General features: G+C 45.8%; 1 protein-coding gene across 1 annotated transcript in view; it reads left to right on the forward strand.

The window, feature by feature from the left end:
• The window catches only part of PIGQ (phosphatidylinositol glycan anchor biosynthesis class Q), a 49,416-nt gene that overhangs the window by 18,020 nt on the left and 11,500 nt on the right, over positions 1-19,896 (forward strand). The window contains exons 3-7 of the mRNA XM_063143293.1: positions 845-976; positions 3,091-3,211; positions 7,123-7,249; positions 10,575-10,728; positions 17,076-17,187. Coding sequence (XP_062999363.1) covers positions 845-976; positions 3,091-3,211; positions 7,123-7,249; positions 10,575-10,728; positions 17,076-17,187 — 646 coding nt within the window. The remainder of the gene's footprint in view (positions 1-844; positions 977-3,090; positions 3,212-7,122; positions 7,250-10,574; positions 10,729-17,075; positions 17,188-19,896) is intronic.

The raw sequence follows: 19,896 nt of genomic DNA on the forward strand, positions 1-19,896 counted from the left end.
TTTCCTCCTCCTGAGCAACCAGGAGAAGGAATAAACTAGAATTTAGTTTCGCTTTAGCAGAGTTCTAGCTTGTCATCAGGTGCAACCAGGAATTGTGTTTTAAAATGATGCCTAGTTTGTTAAACAAACTAGCAAAACAATGGAGGGTTTGCTGTTGATTTGTTTAGCAACTGACCTGCACTGGTTTCCTCTGTGTCAGTTTCACTGGAGAAATAAGGTGAGGCTAGTTAAAGTGTGCTTTACTAGAAGGACGCATGTGAGATTGTAGTTATTTCAATAATTTTGTTACCCACTCTTCAGCCGTAGCTACTGATCCAGTTTACAGAATGAAATCATAAAAATGTTTTAAAGATCAATCAAACAATTCACAGCAAGCAATTTTCAAAATTCCAGCATAAACAAAACAAAAAGGCCTAGGCATACAAAAAGGGTTTTTTGTCTAGTGCTGGAAAAAAATGAAGACAGAGCTAAGTGAACCTCTCTGGAAAGGGATTTCCTAAAGGTTTGGTGCCAGAACTAAAAAGGCCCTGTCTCTAGTCACCACCTGTCTTTCTTCAGATGGTGGGGGGATACAGAGCAGGACTGCTGAACCTGATCTCAGTAGCCTGCCAGGTTCGTGTGGGAGCAGACCGTCCTTTACACACTTTGGTTCCAAGCCATTGAAATTGCATCTGCCCCCTCACAGGGGTTGGGGATTGGGGGAGTATGACTCAGCATCCAGAACAGTTGAGCAGGGGAATGACTTCTTTCAAATGCAAAGAGTGATTTCGAGGGAAGAGCCATGAGGCATTGTGGGAATCCTGCTGCTGTTTTCATTGACGGGCATCTTTTGACTTTTATCCAGAGCGTTGACCTTTTGGCCTCTGTCTTTCATCTGGAGCAAACTTTCAACATGCGAGCAGGTGGGGCACCGGCTTCAGCACCTCCAAATCATCAGCAGCAAGAGGAAGGCTCCAACTCAGTCCCAGCTGATGAGGTAAGGCATGCAGGTGGGAATGGTCTTGCTAGGCATGGATGCATCTGGGCTCAGGTCACCTTAATTTCATATGTATTATTAGTCGTATTGACCAGGGTCTGGAGGGCTACTCTAAAGATGCCCAAGGTCTTGGGCACAGCTCGGTCAGAGTCTGGCGTTCTTCTCTCTCTCTCTCTTTTGCCATGTCTGGTTTGTATAGATTGATCTGTCAATCTATACAAATTGTACAGTACTTGAGTTGTGTGTTTTTTAAGCACAGAACATACAACCCTTCTTTCTAGTCCTTGAGGCCTATCATTTGTTTGAGCTTCAGCCCTGCTTCAACCTGTAAACGTCTGGTTCAGTCTCAAAGCAATACAGCTTCCTCTTTCCCTGCATTATTCTTCATTGCTGGCAAGCCATGCCTTTTTGTGTTTTGACGAAGTGGTATCTTGTATGAAAACAGCTTGTGTTGAACTGTCTCCCAGAAAACCTTGCTGTTTCTAGGAAGCTTATCAGGATCCCTTGGTGAAAAGATTGGTCGTGGCTTGCCCACTACTACCAATCTTCCTCAACCATGAGCAGTTACAAGGATATGTTGGTTGAGGACTGAAGTGTACTGCCGGTTTACACAGAAGAGCAAGCAACCCCTATGAGTGGAGTATGTTCCCTGAAACACTTCCCAGACTTCTTTGCAACATTTAGGGACTTCTCAGCAGACAAGTCAATGGACTGGCTCAGACTGAATGGGAAACCATGGTTTCCCCCATGACTTGTTCCTACGTGAATATACCTGCACGACCGTCAAGCTTGTGCCCTCTCTATCGCCTTCCTCCCTCTTGATTGGTTGCAAGAAGATTGAACGTTTTCACATCCGCTTTTCAACAAACTATTATATTTCAACTTGGGAACTGTGGTTTGTTTAGAACAAGCCAGGATCTGAAACTACAGTTTGATCCTGGCTTGTTCTAGCAAACCACAGTTTAAACAAATCACAGTTTTCTAACTTTGGATGTAACAGGGAACTGTGGTTTGTTTGAAAGTGGAAGTCAAAATTTTCAATCTCCTTGTTAGGGCCAAACAAGAGGAAGGGAAGAAAGAGAGGAGTGTATGAATCTAAAGCTTTTACAGACATTTACATAGTTAGAACTGTGGTTTCCCATTACATCTGAACTAGCCTGACGTGGAAGGAATTCCCTGGAATAAAAAGTTTGAAAATGCTAGTATATTTTGATGAACTACAGCACAGGGATGCTGTGGGGTCGATTTCATGTTTTTCACAGGTGAGAAGGAACACTCTGATCTTGTTGTTCAAAATACAGTTGCATTCTCTCTTTCTCTCGTTGGAAACCCGCTTCTGTTCCATGTGTTTGTGTTCCATGCTGCTGTACCTGAGCAACTCATGTTGAGTGGAAGACGGTCTTTTATTTCTGCCCCCATAGTGTCACCCACGCAACTTCCATTTCTGTCTCGCAAGAAAAGGGGGTTGCCCAGGAAACAGGCCTGGCAAAGCAAGCACAGGCAGAGCTGTTGAGAATATCTGTACAGCACCTTCCTCTGTTCTCTCCCTAGCAGCAGCGACCTCAGATGCCCCCCTTGAGAACATCCAGCGAACCAGGATCCTACTTCTCCACTGTATTCCATCTATATTTCTTTTATTTTATTAAATTGTTGTTTCTTTCTGTAGTCAAGTCAATTGGTTTGTCAGGGCAGAGTTTTGAAACTTTAGTTCAGGAAGTACACTCCAAAGTTGTTGCTTTTTGCTTTTTTCTTGACTGGCACTGAATGAATTGGTCGAGTCCTATGGGCCACTCTGCTGGACGTATACTGGACCTGCTGTTGGCTATCGGCACTCTTAGTGGTGTGCCGATAGCTTGACCAGAAATGGCTTCTATCTCAGCCTCAGCATGATGAAACAGACTTTAAGAGTCAAATGGGGCACACAAATTGGCTTTCTAGTCCTCATCCATAGCAAATAAGGTTATAGCATCCCATAAGGTGAGACATACCATGGGATGCACCGCTCTTCCTATGTTAGTTTGTGTTGGGCATCTTTTAGAAGATATTGTTCCTACCTTCCTTTTACTTAGCCTCTTATTGTACCTGATTTTGTTTTATTTCTACCCTGGTTTCAGAAAAGCCAACATCCTTGTTTCTATGCTCATTGACGTGGCCCTTGGGATACTGCTGATGTCATGGCTGTACCAGAAGAATCGAATTGGTCACCTTGCCAATGCCCTCGTCCCCATGGCTGATGTAAGTTTTTGGCTGTGCTTCATGCCCCTGAGGCTATAAATCAGCCTTCTCCGACTTGGTGCCTTCTAGCTCTTTTGGACTACAACTCCCATCATCCTGAGACAGCCCGGCCACTGGACGACACCAGACCCGGAGAAGGCTGCTGTAACTAATACAGTATCTGCATGGAGATGGTGATGGGTCACATGCCAGGGATGAAGAGGCGTGTGGTTGTAGTTTGTGTGGGATAGAGACCCAGCCCATTTGCTTCAAGGGGGAGGGATGCTTCACCCCAAACTTGCACACCAACTCCAAAAGTCCAGTTAGAAAGTTAAGGAGAACAGTAGCAAGAAACTGGTGAGACGAAAAATAACTTGTCCAAGAACCTAAGCACAAGGTAGAGGAGATGAGAGGCGGGTAAGAAATAAAATTATTATTATTATTATTATTATTATTATTATTATTATTATTATTATTAAAAAGCACTGTTCTGTGTGCTTTTTAATGTTTATTTATTTATTACATTTTTATACCGCCCAATAGCTGAAGCTCTCTGGGCGGTTCCCAAAAATTAAAACCATAATAAAACAACCAGCAGGTTAAAAGCACAAATACAAAATACAGTATAAAAAGCACAACCAGGATAAAAAACCATGCAGCAAAATTGATATAAAATTAAAATACAGAGTTAAAAAAGTAAAATTTAAATTTAAGTTAAAATTAAGTGTTAAAATACTAAGAGAATAAAAAGGTCTTCAGCTGGCGACGAAAGGAGTACAGTGTAGGCGCCAGGCGGATGATGATGATGATGATGATGATGATGATTAAAATTAATATTAAATTTTAATAATGTCACTCTTTGTGACAAATATGACACTGGAGGGCAGCCTTTTGCTTTGAAGCACGACAACCTCCCGGGGGGAAATGAAAAAGGTCTTAAGAAATAAAAGAGAAAGCAAGGAGCCTGGCAGGTGCCAAGAGGTGTCTGCAGTCGTATTGGTGCCCACAGGCGCCCCGTTGAAGACAGCAGAATGGGATCAGTGCATGCATATGTACCATTCAGATATACGTGACAACAAATTAAGAGCTAGTCGTGCATCTGTTATAGCATCCAGCAGCCTCCAAGCTATATGTGGGATACGAGGAGGGCGACTTAATCGCTTGGCAGTGGAGGCTGAAGAGGAACCTGAATAGACAGGACAAGAGCCAGCCAGGGTGGCAAGACAACGGCCCTGTTCAGACGACACCCTAAGCCACAGTGGTGAAGCATTTTGAGCCAAATATTACGGCTTAGCGTGTTGTGTCAGCTATGACTTAGTGTGTCATGTGACCTATTCCTAACCATGGTGGCTCATAACCACGGGTTAAACATGCCCACTAACCATTTGCTGCAAAAGATTAGCAGCCTAGCCGTGGCTTAGTGTGTCATCTGAACAAGGCCCACAAAGTACTTTGGCTAAGGCAGGTGGTAGGGCAAGAAACGCCCTAACAGGAGAGCTAAGAAGGGGCAGAGCAGCAAAAGGGTGATTGGAGGAGAACACTGCAGAAAGGGGTCGCGGGGGTGTGTGTGTGTGTGTTGAACAGAACCTGTCTCAACTGTCCTTGAGCTCTCACTTGCCATAATTAAAACCCTTTGCGAAATCTTAACTTTCATGATGGCATCTGTAGCTTTTCAAACTTCTGCTGCAACCATGAGATCTGTAAGCATGCTGTAAGTATACAGATACAGCTGAGATGCTTAGGAAGCCCGATCCTTAGACTCCAGAGTGTGTGCTGCCCAATGTGGAATCCACACAGTCTAGGAGTTTCAGTGTGTCGCTAAGGTCAACATCCTGTTTTATTCTTGCCTTGTTCTGGCTGCCATCAGATGCTATCAGCCTCCCTTGTGAGCCTCAAGGGACCATAGAACAGAACACCTCTGATCTTTGCTGAGATGGTGGTTGCAAGGTGACCTTCTGGCCACCTACAGGGGTGGTGCTGCCGTGCAGTAGAAGCCAGCCAGCAGCTCTCTTGTCTGTGGTGGGGCAGAAAATAAAGCTCCCATTGCCAGCATGGCTGACTTAAGACTCCTGGCACCTTACCACCGCATTCATTTCAATGGAGCTTGTGCAGAAGAACTTTCTAGCCTGGGAGTAGTCATCTTCAGGGGCCAATTTCAACCCCCCTGGGGGCAGCAGCAGCAGAACAACTGGTGCTCTGCTGCCACATTTCTGGCAGCAAACTGCAACAGTGGCCTAAGACGGCCAGATTTCACTTTAAAGCCTTGGGTTAAAGCTAAATTTGGCTCTTTTAGGCAACTCTCATGGTTTGCTGCCCAAATTTGGTGGCAAACCGCTGGCTGGTTTGCTGCACCCACCACCAGAGGAGCACATTTGGTGGGCGGGGGCATTCCTAAGGACAGGGGGTCTGCATATTGCCCACCCCTTTCCTAATGGCGCGTGCCCCCCGTTTGCTAGCGGGCAGGAATATGCCATTCGTCTTTTCCACGACAGGCACCGAACTAATTTGGACCAGCCCTGTATCTTCCCTTGATGTCAGGCATACTTAATATTAATGTCCGCAGCTAAAGGCATGGCCTGTTTTCGGCTGTGGCTTCTCCCCCACCCCGCGATCCATCCCCAAACAGATAAGTAATCACCATTGGCAACATCCCAGGCTTTATTGCAAACCACAGTTTTATGGATCTGCACTCCAGTGGACTCACATGCAAAGCTCCAGGCACCAAGAGTTTCAAACATTTACTCTGCTGCAAAAAACATACACAAAAAAAGCACTGCTCTGGGAACTGCTCTCGGATGTTTAAATCCTTTATTCCGGTGAAAGAATCTGTTGTTGTACTTCTCGTACATCCTAAATATTAAATGAGATCTGTTTCTGCAGTATCCTGTACAGCAAGCGAGGAAGTCAGTGGTAGTACAGATGAACCAGGCCTCCGATGGGAGTGGAACAGAGGAAGATGGGCAGGCAACTGGGTTATTAAGGAAAGCTACCCTGTGGCTGAGTCTTGAATGCTCACAGCGATGGGGCAACTATGTCGATAACCTCAGTTCATAAGTCATGGGAATTAGAAATCCGTAGCCAAATATTTGCTTGGCTTATTTTGAGTCAGGACGTGAAATTCAGCCCACCCAGGTTCCCCGGCCTTCATCCACCCCGCATCTCAGACTTCCCTTCCCACCCATGTTATGCAGTCTTCTTCCTTTCCTTCATCCCCATCCTGGTAGCTTTCCTTCCTCCTCCTGCTCACTAACTTTATTACGGTCACCGACCAGACTTTACACATACAAAAGAGTACAGAGAAATTACATACAAATTTGAGAAATATGCAACAAAATCAGTTCTGGGGAGTCCTCACTTTCATAGTCCTCAAGTCTTGACTCTGGGTCCAACACAGAAAGGTGTGTTCCTAAGCTGACTCACCTATATTTTGGGCCTCACCTATATGTTCCTTCCATTCAGTCTGATTCACACAACTCTTCCTAAGATGCTTGCTGTTTAATTATTATTTAATCGATGTATACATTTACCATATCTAAATAGATCTCGAAGCAGTTTAAAAGACCAGGGATTAAAACACATTCACTGCACGCTGTTCCTCTTCTAAAGACCAGATGCTTTCTAGTGCTGTTGAGTTGTTGCTGGGTCACCCACTGTTGATCCAATTTCTGGGAACATCTTTATTTTATACTATCAAGCAATCTTTCACCACCACCACCACACACACATGGAAAAATAAAATTCAGTCCTAGCAACGCAGCTCAAAACATGCCTGATGTTTCCAATCCAACCACGGGACCGTTTTTTTTTTCCTTCCGCAAGGGAAAAAGAAGCGAAACCTTCCAGATGACCTCAGCCTCTTCTGGGGAGTGTTTTGCACGCATAAGGGAAGGGTTTTCCACTGACCCCGGCTGTTTGTCTCCTTCTTTCGGCAGCACGTTGCCCAACAGCTCCAGGACCTCCTGCAGTGGTTGATGGGTGTGCCAGCAGGCTTAAAAATGAACAGAGCTTTGGACCAAGTGTTGGGCCGGTTCTTCCTGTACCACATCCACCTATGGATCAGTAAGTGCGCCTGTTTCCAACGACGGCATCCAGCAAAAACCTTTGCGCCAGGGAAAAAGAACCAACCTGGTGCCCTCCAGATGTTTGGGACTCCAGCTTCTGTCATCCTTGACCACGCACCATGCTGGCTGAGAGTGGTAGTCCAAAACGTCTGAAGGGCACCATAGTGGGAAAGGCTAGCGCCAGGGGGCTTTCTTAGCCACTTTTGTTTTTATTCTCAGAATTCAGACAGTGGCTGCTCCTCCCGGTGTCAGCTGAATCCATGGGATCCTTGTGATACAGGGCGGGATACAAATGTCTTAATAAATAAATAATAAATAAATGGCTTTGCATCGCTCTGGGGCCCGATGAGCAATTAAATGCAGCTAGGTCCAGCAACTCAGTACTGCTTGTGGCACTATTGCCCAGGGCTGCTTCAGATCTGGAGCAGCCCTGCCTGAGAGAGCGACACTAGTGACCTCCAAATGAGGTGGGCTCAATGCACCTATAAAGCCTTACATGGCTTGGGACCACAATACCTGATGGAATGCCTCTCCCTACATAAACCTACCTGTACACTGTGCTCAACATCTAAGGTCCTCCTCCGAGTGCCTACTCTGAGGGAAGCTCAGAGGATGGCAGCAAGGGAGAGGGCATTTTCGGTGGTGGCCCCCAATTGTGGAATGATCTCCCCAACGAGGCTCGCCTGGCGCTAACATTGTTATCTTTTCGGCGCCAGGTTAAGACTTTTCTCTTCTCCCAGGCAGTTAACAACATATGCTGAGTTTTTTTAACTGACCCCAGAATAGTTGTTTTAAATGATATTGCTGTTTTTATGCTTTTAAATTTTTGTATATTTGTTTTTAATGTTCACTGTTTTTAACTTTTGTAAACCGCCCTGAGAGCTTTGGCTATGGGGCTGTATATAAATTTAATAAATAAATAAATAAATTAGGGCAGGGGCAGGCGGAAAGTAGATGTTTTGGACTTCAGCTCCCAGAAGCCCCTGCCTGTCGTGACATGCAGCCTTGGATTTCTGATTTTTGCTTCTTTTTAAATTATGTTTTAACTGTTTTATTCTGTTTTTATTTTCATTTTACCTTGTATACCGCGCCAAAAATTTTCAATGGGGAGCGGTATATAAATATTCTAAATAAATAAAATAAATAAATAACACACACACACAGAGAGAGAGAGAGAGAGAGAGAGACCATCTGACACAGGACACCCAAATCAGTGAAACTTCTTTATTGTAGGAAATCTCACGGAAAAAGCTTCACTCTTCAAAAACCATATAGCTGATGGTCATTAGCTATAGGCCCTATGTAATTCCAGAAATGAAAAGCTAATCACTACAACCGTGACCAAGATCCTCAGAACTTGGTTTCCTCAGTTCTATCTCCCCAGCTCTGAATACAGTAAATGTCCTGCAGTAAATGTTCCCAGGCAATCCAGGACTAGGGTTTCAAAGGAAGAGACTTGAGGTTATAATCCAACCCAGGCAATCCGTGCATGGGTTTCAAAACCCCAGACAAGAAATTGGAATGATTTCTGGCATGATCTCTTTTAGGCAATCAAAAGGGCAGATTCTAGATAAAGCCTAAACAGAACCACACAGAGTTTGTCACACTCTGAATCCTTCATTGAAAACTCTGCGCAGTGCGCTACGTGGTTGAGACCTATCGGTTCGAAGACTGCCAGCATGGCCAACGGTCAGGAAGTCCAAAACATCTGCAGATTTGCTCTCTGCCCAGCCCTGCTTTAGATTTCTTGTGGTCTGCACCAAAAAATGAAATCTCTCCACAGCGAAAACCCCAAGGATTTAAAAAATCCCAAGGGAGCATATTTGGTGTGTGTTTTTAAAAACAACCTTCCCCCCAGGCTTTATAATGTGGCATGTATTAGTATTTTAATATTTTCCAACTGCGTAAAATCAATATGTGCAGAGCCAAGGCAGTCCAAAATTTGTAACGCTTCTGTCATTTAAGCCAGGGATGACCATTTGGTAGCTTTGGGGTTGAAGCTAGTTCCCAAAGGACTTTGCTCCCCAGAGACCTGACTAAAATTTCAACTGCGGTATGGTGAAAGGTTTTGCAAGTTTCGCTCGTAACAAAAAGTAAAAAGGGTCGCTGTTGCATGCTTCAGCGCTGCATCTCTCTCTTGGATTTAGCCAATTGTGCCAAATGTTTTCACCACTGAATTGCTGCTGTAATTTGGCAGCAAAAAGCCACATTTTAACCCCAGGACGGCACGTATTCACATTAAAACAAGGGACACTCTCTCCGCACTCATTGTTTTAAAGTGAAAGTATGTCTATTTTTGTTGTTTGTTGTTGTTGTTTATTCATTCAATCGCTTCCGACTATTCGTGACTTCATGGACCAGCCCATGCCAGAGCTTTCTGTCGGCCGTCGCCACCCCTAGCTCCCCCAAGGTCGAGTCCGTCACCTCCAGAATCTCATCCCTCCATCTTGCCCTTGGCCGGCCCCTCTTCCTTTTGCCTTTTATTTATTTTATTTTATTTATTTATTTAAGGATTTTTATGCCTTTTTATTCCTTTTGCCTTCCACTTTCCCTAGCATCAGCCTCTTCTCCAGGGTATCCTGTCTTCTCATTATGTGGCCAAAGTACTTCAGTTTTGCCTTTAATACCATTTCCTCAAGTGAGCAGTCTGGCTTTATTTCCTGGAGTATGGACTGGTTTGATCTTCTTGCAGTCCACGGCACTCTCAGAATTTTCCTCCAACACCACAGTTCAAAAACATCTATCTTCCTTCGCTCAGCTTTCCTTACGTTGTTGTTGCACCACTGTAATTTGGCAGCGGCAATTTCGGGGGTGATGGGGGCCACAGAAAAGGCCGGGGGGGGGGATGTGTGGCCTGCAGGACATGTGTTACCCAACCCTGGTCTAAAGGAACTGGTACACATCTGGACATTTCTGCATGTGAAATTCTCTCCATCCTTATACTGCTGACTATGGCTCGATGGTTTTGTTCCCCAATCACGCTCCGCCCTGCTCCCTTTGCCTCTCATGTTGACAGGCTGGAATGCACCTGCCGTGGGAGACAGGCCAAGGGATTTGTGCACGCTGCACACAGGTGTCATGGGCATGTCTGGATTTGACCTGCTGAATGAACCTGTTGGGTCACATGCGATGGGTTCATTACTGCAACTGGAGGAGAGTCATTAAGAAGTATAGTGTTTGTCCTTTCCCGTTGTGGAAAATAGAGAATTTGCCTTTTGGTGCTATCTTGGTTTCCTCCTGTGTTTTTCAGAGGCCTCAATGAACAGGAGAGATACCCGTTTCAGTGTTGCCTTTTCCTTCCTTCCCCCCCCCCCCTTGTTCAGGCTATATCCACCTGATGTCTCCATTCATTGAGATGATCCTGTGGTACGTTGGCTTATCAGCCTGCCTAGGCCTGACCGTGGCTCTGTCCATCCTCTCTGACATCATTGCACTCCTGACCTTCCACATCTACTGCTTTTACGTCTACGGAGCCAGGTGTGTATGCTTCACCAGCTGCTGTTTGGCTTATGCCTATGTGCTGAGAATGACTGTGAACTTGTTACTAACCAATGCGGCTTAGTGGACAGTGTAATGGAGCTGAGTTCATATCACACCATTCATAAGCTCCGTGAGTGGGCTTTGGGCAAGTATCTTCCTTTCACAATCAGTTCTCCATCTGTAAAATTGCGAGAGTTGTTTTGTTCTCTTTGTTGACAAAAAGAATAAGGTCTTATCCCATTTTGGACGTAATCTCAATCCAACAAACCATGGTTTGTCAGACCAGGAATAAGCCATGTGCCCATGCACTTCCTCTTCTCCTCCCCTCCCCTCAACTGCGCGCCTTAATTCAATAGTTCCCAGCTTGTTAAAGCACAGTTTCCCAGGATATGCCAGCCCAGAAACTGTGATTTGAGCAATCCCTAGAAACCAGGATGAAACCACGATGTAATATCCTGGTTTGTAGAGATTGGCTCCAATCATAGTTTCCTGCTACGGATATTGCAAAAAACTGTGGTTTATCGGACCAGGAACTATTGAATTTAGGCATGCAAGAGAGCATGGGCACATTGCTCCTCCTGGTCAAACAAACCATGGTTCATTGGACCAGGATCATAACATTGTGAAACGTCTCATGAGCTAGTATAACATAGTCTTTAAGAGTGCCAGCTATGGACCAGGAAGTTGCTGGGTTGAAGGTTGCGTCTGTCTTACCGGGAGGTTGTAAAGGTAATGGATGAAGAGCATATTTATTTATTCATAAATTTATGAGTCACCTTTTGGCCCACACAGGACCCCAATGGTGACTTACGATTTAAAATTTAAAACAAATTTTAAAAAATAAATTTATGGAAACATTTTAAAAAATTGAACATCCAAAGGTGCTATGGAAATACTAAATATTAGCGTTGTTATTGATTAAATTGGAAGTTCTCTATAAATGGCATTAATGAAAGGTTCAACATCAGAAACCATTTGGGGCGAACGTGGTGTAAGTCTACAGATTCATTAAAGCGATGCCAGACATGAACTGGGTTCAACGCTACCGAAATCACTTCGTTTTTGTGACATGAAGATCTATGCGCCGTAGCGTATTTCTGGGATATTCACCACCCTGCATATATCTGTCACAGTGGGAGCGTGAAAACACAGGAAGCTGCTTTTTACCAAGGCAGCCCCTCGGCCCATCTAGCCACCTACTCTCTACTGCTCTGACTGGTAGGAGGCGCTCTCTAGGATCTCAGGTAAACTTAGGTCTTGCCCAGTCTCTGGCTGACCAAAGCGTTGACGCATGGTGCTTATGTGACCCACTAGAGGGCGCCGTGCTCTTTACTGTCCTGAACAGAGAAAAGGAGAGCATTTCGGCAGAGCTGGCTTTACAATAGCCATTCCGAACAAAATGTTCTTTGCCACGTGTTTTGTATCCCAACGAAGGAGGACAATTGGAGAAAAGAAACCCAGGGAAACAAAGCGAGATCTTGTGCTATGGGAGACCACGCGTCCAAGGTGGTCAAAGTAGCAGAGCATTTGATACCAGAGGAGGAGCTTTGGGCTGAAAACCAGAGTCCTCCAAAGGAGGGTTTTTTAGACTGGTCATTTACGGAGCCAATTTAACCCATAGAACTTGGTAGCTGGAGATCCGCTCCTTTGGCTTGGAAAGAGCGGGAAGCGGCTGATTAAAAAAATCAGTCATATGCCCAAGAGGCCTTAAGCCTCAAATTGCATTGTTCAAGTATTGAGTTGGACCTACGAGTTTGGCCGTGCTGTAACTTAAAATGGGTCGCATCAGTAACTTCATCGTCACTTTTGCTTGCTTGTCAGGGTTTGTTTGTTTTCTAAGAATGAGAGGCAGGGAACGAGAGGGGTAGGGAGTGGAACGCCGGGAAGAAAGGGATGAGGAAGAACAGTGTAAATGAAAAAAGGTGGATGCATATGGTCAGAAATTTAAAAAGCGGTCCCTGGATCTGAAAAGGAGAAGGGGTAGAGCACACGCTTCGCATTCACAAAGTCCTGAGTTCGATGTTCCAACATCGCTGGGTAGGATTCTTTATTCCAAGAAGCCTTTCTTTAACATGCAGCCTTGGATTTCTGTGTTGTTGTTTTTTGCTTCTTTTTAAATTTTGTTTTAACTGTTTTATTCTGTTTTTATTTTCATTTTACCTTGTACACCGCTCCGAAATTTTTCAATGGGGAGCGGTATATAAATATTCTAAATAAATAAATAGGATTGGTTAAAATCTCCTCCCTGAAACCCTGGAGAGCTGCTTCTGGCTGGGCAATCTTTTGGGGCCCGTGAGCATATTTGGCAGTTTGAGGAAACACTCCTGGGCACCACCACAAAATGGATGCGATGGGGGGGGGGGCATGGCAAGTCACAAAGGAAAAGTAACCTGGCCAGATGAGTGAGTACGTGGTAGACGTGGGAGCTGAACTCTTTTGAACACACTGACATGCAAAAAACTTGCTTTGAAGAAAGCAGACACTTTTTTCTCCCCCTGCCATTCCTCTGTCATCACTCTCCTTTCTCTCTCTCTCTCTCTCTCTCTCTCTCTCTCTCACACACACACACACACACACACACCTCCCTTCTCAGTGCAAGCAAAAATGGTTGGGCACCTATGCAGCCACCCCCCAAAAGGGTGTGTCTCCTGGTGGAGTCAATCTTGAGCCAGGTGGAACAGTGGTCTGACTCAGTAGAACGAAGTTTCCCATGCTCCTATCCCGAAGTCTACTTATGCAAAATTCTACTTTCCAAACAAACCTTTTTCCAGATGGCCGTGCCTGCACCTCTCCCCTATGACCCCCATGGATTGCAAAGTATGATTCCAAGATGTGTTCTGTGGTGCCTACCTGGTTGGCACCTTTAGGCCCTTCCTGTCACCTTATATCTGCCTTCCCCAACCTGGTGCCCTCTAGATATGTTGGACTACAACTCCCATCATTCCCCGCCAGCTACCCTTATGCCTCAGAACGCACCTCTGTGCTCTTCTACAGCTGCGCATTGCAGAAAAATTATCTGTGTGGCGAGCAGTCGTTCAGGGGAGCTTTTCTGCCGTGACTGAGCCTTCTTATAGAGGAATCCCTGGTCATCTTCCAAGAAACACTTTGAAAATTGCTGGACTTAAGGCATCTGGACAACAAAAGGCACGCTTCTTTTCTGGACACACCCAGCCAGCGCACTTAGCTAATACTTTATTAAGTAGTTTATTGGCAACCTTCCCCAACCTGGTGACCGCTAGATATTCAAGACTTCAGCTCCTAGCCAATAGTCAGGAATGCTGGGAGTTGTTGTCTAAAACAACTGGGGGCTTTCTATAAGATGCCGCCTTGCCTATTGATTCCCTCAAAAACCCACAGCATCGCTGCTGCATAACAGCATCAATAGGGTTACATGGCAGGAGAGAGCACTGGCTCTCCTGCCAGAGAAATTCACAGTACTCTTGTCAGACAGTGGTAATGGGTAGCAATTTCAAGGGAAACTTCTGTTTGATTTTTCGGAACTCCGCGCAACATTGCAGCTTTGAAAACCTGTAGCTGCACACCTGTGCTGCTACAGCAAAAGACTTCTGTTTGATTGATTTTTGGGAACTCCGCGCAACATTGCAGCTTTGAAAACCTGTAGCTGCACACCTGCGCTGCTACAGCAAAAGACTTCTGTTTGATTGATTTTTGAGAACTCTGCGCAACATTGCAGCTTTGAAAACCTGTAGCTGCACACCTGCGCTGCTACAGCAAAAGACTTCTGTTTGATTGATTTTTGGGAACACTGCGCAACATTGCAGCTTTGAAAACCTGTAGCTGCACACCTGCACTGCTACAGCTAAAGATTTCTGTTTGATTGATTTTTGAGAAATCTGCGCAACATTGCAGCTTTGAAAACCTGTAGCTGCACACCTGCGCTGCTACAGCAAAAGACTTCTGTTTGATTGATTTTTGGGAACACTGCTCAACATTGCAGCTTTGAAAACCTGTAGCTGCACACCTGCACTGCTACAGCAAAAGACTTCTGTTTGATTGATTTTTGGGAACTCTGCGCAACATTGCAGCTTTGAAAACCTGTAGCTGCACACCTGCGCTGCTACAGTTCATTAAATTTATGTGTTATACATCATAACTGCCCTCATTTTCATTCCCCATGGCGCCCATTACTAAACACTCTGGGGCTTGTTGAGCCTGCGCCCTGCCCTGTATTCTTACGCCTCTCCTGCACTGGGATCCGCCCCCTGACTATGCCCACTCTCTTAATCCTAACTGAAGCCACCACTGACAGATGCTGAAACAACCGTGGTGACATCAGAGCAGTGTAAAAAGTGGTGTTAAAACGCCGCATTGAAAAAGCACAGCTTCGCGGGGAATAGCACGGTGTGGCTGCAAGTTGGCGGCTGCATCATATAAACGATGGCGAGCCGCTGCGCAGTCACGACGGAGTATATAGGGCGTTTAGAAGACCCTCTGGAGGAGTCTCTTTCATGCAGTCAGGCCCCTTAACTGATCCATTCCTCTTAAATTCGCTTGTATGTACAAAATGGACTCTGATGCAAAACATGGATTTCTGAGAATCTCATCTTTTTGTCTTGTTTTGATTGTTGTGGGGAGGTTAAAGGCGAGTTTTTACGACTGAAACTTGAAAACGTGAAAGAAGAATCTGCTAAAACTGCAGAAACCAAAGACGACTTCCAGTGGTCAGCGAGGCCCACGTCTCTCTGCCTGGCCCTCTCCTCGGCTTTTTCCTTTCTGTCTACTGCTTGCCAAAATATTTGGAATGCTATGAAAAACCCCAATACTACAACCAGAGAAATGGAACTAAATATCAGCCAACAAACACAAATCCCCTTCACGAAGCCTTTCTGTGGATGGATCTCCCCACAAGATGACAGCATTATATGTTTTTAAACAGCAGCAGCAACAACAAAACAAAAAGGAAACTAACCCTGGGAAAGAGGAGAAAGTCATGGGAATCAGATCTTTGGGCCACTTCACACATTATACAAAATTCCACGTGGGAATTCTCTAATATGTGAATTAGTTCTTAGTCTTTTTCCCTCCTTCTCGCCTGTCCAGATGGTCCTGACATCAGGATTCCGCATTGCTGTTTTACCCTTTCTCCACCCCGCAGTCGAATTCTCCTGGGTGATTCTGCCGGCACTTATCCCTTCCAGTCTGCATAGCTTACGGGTACCAATAGCTGCTGTTGCGGCGCAAAGAGTTGGCATGCCATGCTCAATGTGGGAATGTCTCGTGGATGAAGACACCCGGCTTTCTCCAAGAAGCATCCTGCCCTCTTGGATGTGCTCTGTAATACCTAACCAGGAAAGGTGGAAGTCTGTTGTTAACTGAGCACATTGATCAGCCTTCGCCATCCTCCTGGTGCCCTCCATGAGAACAAGAAGAGCCCTGCTGGGTCAGAACGAGGGTCCATCTAGTCCAGCACTCTGTTCACACTGTGGCCAATCAGCTGCCCACAGGATCCCACAAGCAGGCCGTGAGTGCAACAGCACCCTCCCACCAATGTTCCCCAGTAACTGCTGTATTTATTTATTTTATTACAACACTGCTATCAGCTGAAGCTCTCTGGGCAGTGCACAATTAAAAACCCTAAAATACAAGTATAATTTAAAGCATTAAAAGTTTAAAAGGCGATATAAAACCAGCTACATTAAAGACCGGAGGAAGCACATAGCCATCAGGACGAGTAGCCATGGATAGCCTTCTCCTCCAGGAATGTATTCACCCCTCTTTTAAAGCCATCCAAAGTGGTGGCCATCCCTACATCTTGTGGAATGGAATTCCTTAGTTGAACTATGCACTGTGTGAAGAGGGAAGAACATAAATAGAGCCAAGCTGGATCAGACCGAGGGTCCACCTAGTCCAGCACTCTGTTCACACAGGGGCCAACAGCTGTCAACCAGGGACCTTCAAGCAGGACATGGTGCAACAGCACCCTCCCACCCATGTTCCCCAACAACTGGTGCACACAGGCTTACTGCCTCGACTACTGGAGGTAGCACATAACCATCAGGGCTAGTAGCCATCGATAACCTTTGCCTCCAGGAATTTATCCATCCTCCTTTTAAAGCCATCACTACATCTTGCGGTCGTGCGTTCCGTAATTTAACTATGCGCTGTGTGAAGAGGTACTTCCTTTTACCTGTCCTCCAGATGTGTTGGACTGCAACTCCCAGAATTCCCAGCCAGCATGACTTTTAGGAATCATGGGAGTTGCAGTCCAACACCTCTGGTGGACACCAGCTCGCGGAAGAGTGACATAGATTGTTGCTTGGGCCTGGAACATAGGTGCTTTCCCTTTGGTCCTCATTCTGCGCCTCCCATTCGTCTGCCCACAGGCTCTACTGCCTCAAGATCTACGGCTTGTCCTCCCTGTGGCGCTTGTTCCGTGGGAAGAAGTGGAACGTCCTGAGACAACGGGTGGATTCGTGTTCCTACGACTTGGACCAGGTGGAGGCTCTCAGGGGAGGGGCGTGGGGGCAGGGGGGAAGAAACCTGTGTCATGGTGTGGATTCTCATGTGCGCCCTCCCTGCCGCGCATTCAGGCGATGGTATGCAAAGGGCTTAATTTGACATCCTTTCCGTAACACGCTGTTTTTCTCCGGGAGCGTACCTGTAGGTGTATTGGCAGAAATAGCTGCAATTAAGCCCTTTGTGTGCGTGATGCATGCATACTGAACACTGTGGATGCTGGCGCGTACTAGGAACATGTAGGCCGGCTCTTACTTTTTGCCCATAATGCAGCCAGGAGCAGCCTCCCAGTTCATTATTGAGCCCTGCCCAGTTCTCTTCCGGCCAATTTTCTGCCCAGCTCTCTGGCAATTATAGCCGTTGGGGGCTCTAATCCTGAGAGACCCCACTGGCAGGTGCCTGGTGCCCATGTAAGTCAGAGCACAGGAGTGATAATGGGGTGAGGGGAGGAAAGCAATTTGACTAAAAGACACCAAATAATTACAGCCATCCCCAACACGGTTGCCATAGTTACCTTCTGCTTTGTATTTCTATTAAAAGGTCCTGTTTAATTCACGTCAGATGGAGCTGGGCCCACACGTTCCCATTAGGATGTCGAAAAGGATTTTGTGCGTGTGTCTGTGTGTGTGCGTGCAAAATTGTTCTATCTGCTAATTACCTTTTTCTAAATGTCAAGCCAACAGCATGACCAGTGACGTGGTTGCTCTCCACCCCCACTCCTAATTTCTGGAAAAAGAAAGAAAGAATGGGGGATCATAGACTCATAGAATGGTGGAGTTGGAAGGGGCCTCTAAGGCTATCGAGTCCAACCCCCCTGCTCAATGCAGGAATCCACCTTAAAGCATCCCTGACAGATGGCTGTCCAGCTGCCTCTTGAAGGCCTCTAGTGTGGGAGAGCTCACGACCTCCTTAGGTCATTGGTTCCATTGTCGTACTGCTCTAACAGTCAGGAAGTTTTTCCTGATGTCCAGCTGGAATCTGGCTTCCTGTAACTTCAGCCCTTTATTCTGTGTCCTGCACTCTGGGAGGATCGAGAAGAGATCCTGGCCCTCCTCTGTGTGACAACCTTTCAAGTATTTGAAGAGTGCTATCCTGTCTCCCCTCAGTCTTCTCTTCTCAAGGCTAAACATGCCCAGTTGTTTCAGTCTCTCTTCATAGGGCTTTGTTTCCAGACCCCTGATCACCCCCATTGCCCTCTTCTGAACCCCCTCCAGCTTGTCTGCATCCTTCTTGAAGTGTGGTGCCCAGAACTGGACTCAGTACTCTAGATGAGGCCTAACCAGGGCCGAATAGAGAGGAACCAGTACTTCGCACGATTTGGATGCTGTACTTCTATTAATGCATCCCAAAATTTCATTTGCTTTTTTTGCAGCCACATCACACTGTTGGCTCATATTCAGCTTGTGATCTACAACAACTCCAAGATCCTTCTCCCTTGTGGTGTTGCTGAGCCAGGTCTCCCCCATCTTGTAACTAACTGTGCATTTGGTTTCTGTGCATTTGGTGTAGAACTTGGCATTTATCCCTATTAAATTTCATTCTGTTGTTTTTAGTCTAGCACTCCAGCCTATCAAGATGACTTTGAAGTTTTTTTCCATCTTCTGTCTATTAGCCATCCCACCCAATTTTGGGTCATCTGCAAATTTGATAAGCATTTCCTGCACCTCCTTGTCCAAATCATTAATAAAAATGTTGAAGAGCACTGGGCCCAGGACTCAGCCCTGCGGTATCCCGCTCATTACCTCCCCCCAGTTTGAGAAGGTACCATTGATAAGCACTCTTTGAGTCCGATTCTCTAGCCAAATGTGGATCCACCTAATAGTTGTTCCATTTAGCCCACTTTTAGCTAGTTTTCTGATCAGAATGTCATGGGGCACTTCGTTGAAAGCTTTGCTGAAGTCAAGATACATTATGACCACACCATTCCCACAGTCCACAACGGAGGTTACCCCATCACAGAATGAGATCAGATTAGTCTGGCAGGATTTGTTCTTGACAAATCCTTTGCTGGCTTCTTGTAATCGCGACATTGTTTTCAAGGTGCTTGCAGATTGAGTTCTTTATAATCTGCTCCAAATTTTTCCCAGAGATGGATGTCAGACTAACTGGTCTGTAGTTCCCAGGTTCCTCCTTTTTGCCCTTTTTGAAGATAGGGACAACATTAGTCCTCCTGCAGTCATCCGGCACTTCACCCGTCTTCCATGATTTCGCAAAGATAATAGACAGTGGTTCTGAGAGTTCTTCCACCAGCTCCTAGATGAGAGAGCCTCGTCTTGGAGAAAACTCCTTAAGGCTCGGATTTATTCCTTTGCCTGCCTGGGGACAGAGATCGCTGGAGGGGCAGATGTGTGGGTGGCTGTATTTTCTCTCCAGCTTCTGCCGTTGTCTCTCTGATCTTTGCAGAACTGGTCTTTGTACTTTTCTTTCTTTCTTTTACCACATTTATATCCTGCCTTTCTTCCTCTTAAAAGGAGCCCAAGTGTTCACTGCTGAAATCGTCGCTCAACCTTCCAATTGTGGAGTCAGCCAAGGAGTGGTCCCTGTTGCTAGATTCTTCCTGGGGAAGTGTTCACAGCCATCCTGTTCCTTGTTCTTGAGCTGATGATCTTTCACCTCAGTCTTCCTCAACCTGGTACTCTCCAGATGTGTTGGACTACAACTCCCAGCATCCCCAGACAGCTGTGGTGC

The sequence above is a fragment of the Elgaria multicarinata genome, chromosome 17, assembly GCF_023053635.1.
Source record: "Elgaria multicarinata webbii isolate HBS135686 ecotype San Diego chromosome 17, rElgMul1.1.pri, whole genome shotgun sequence".
Lineage (NCBI taxonomy): Eukaryota > Metazoa > Chordata > Lepidosauria > Squamata > Anguidae > Elgaria > Elgaria multicarinata.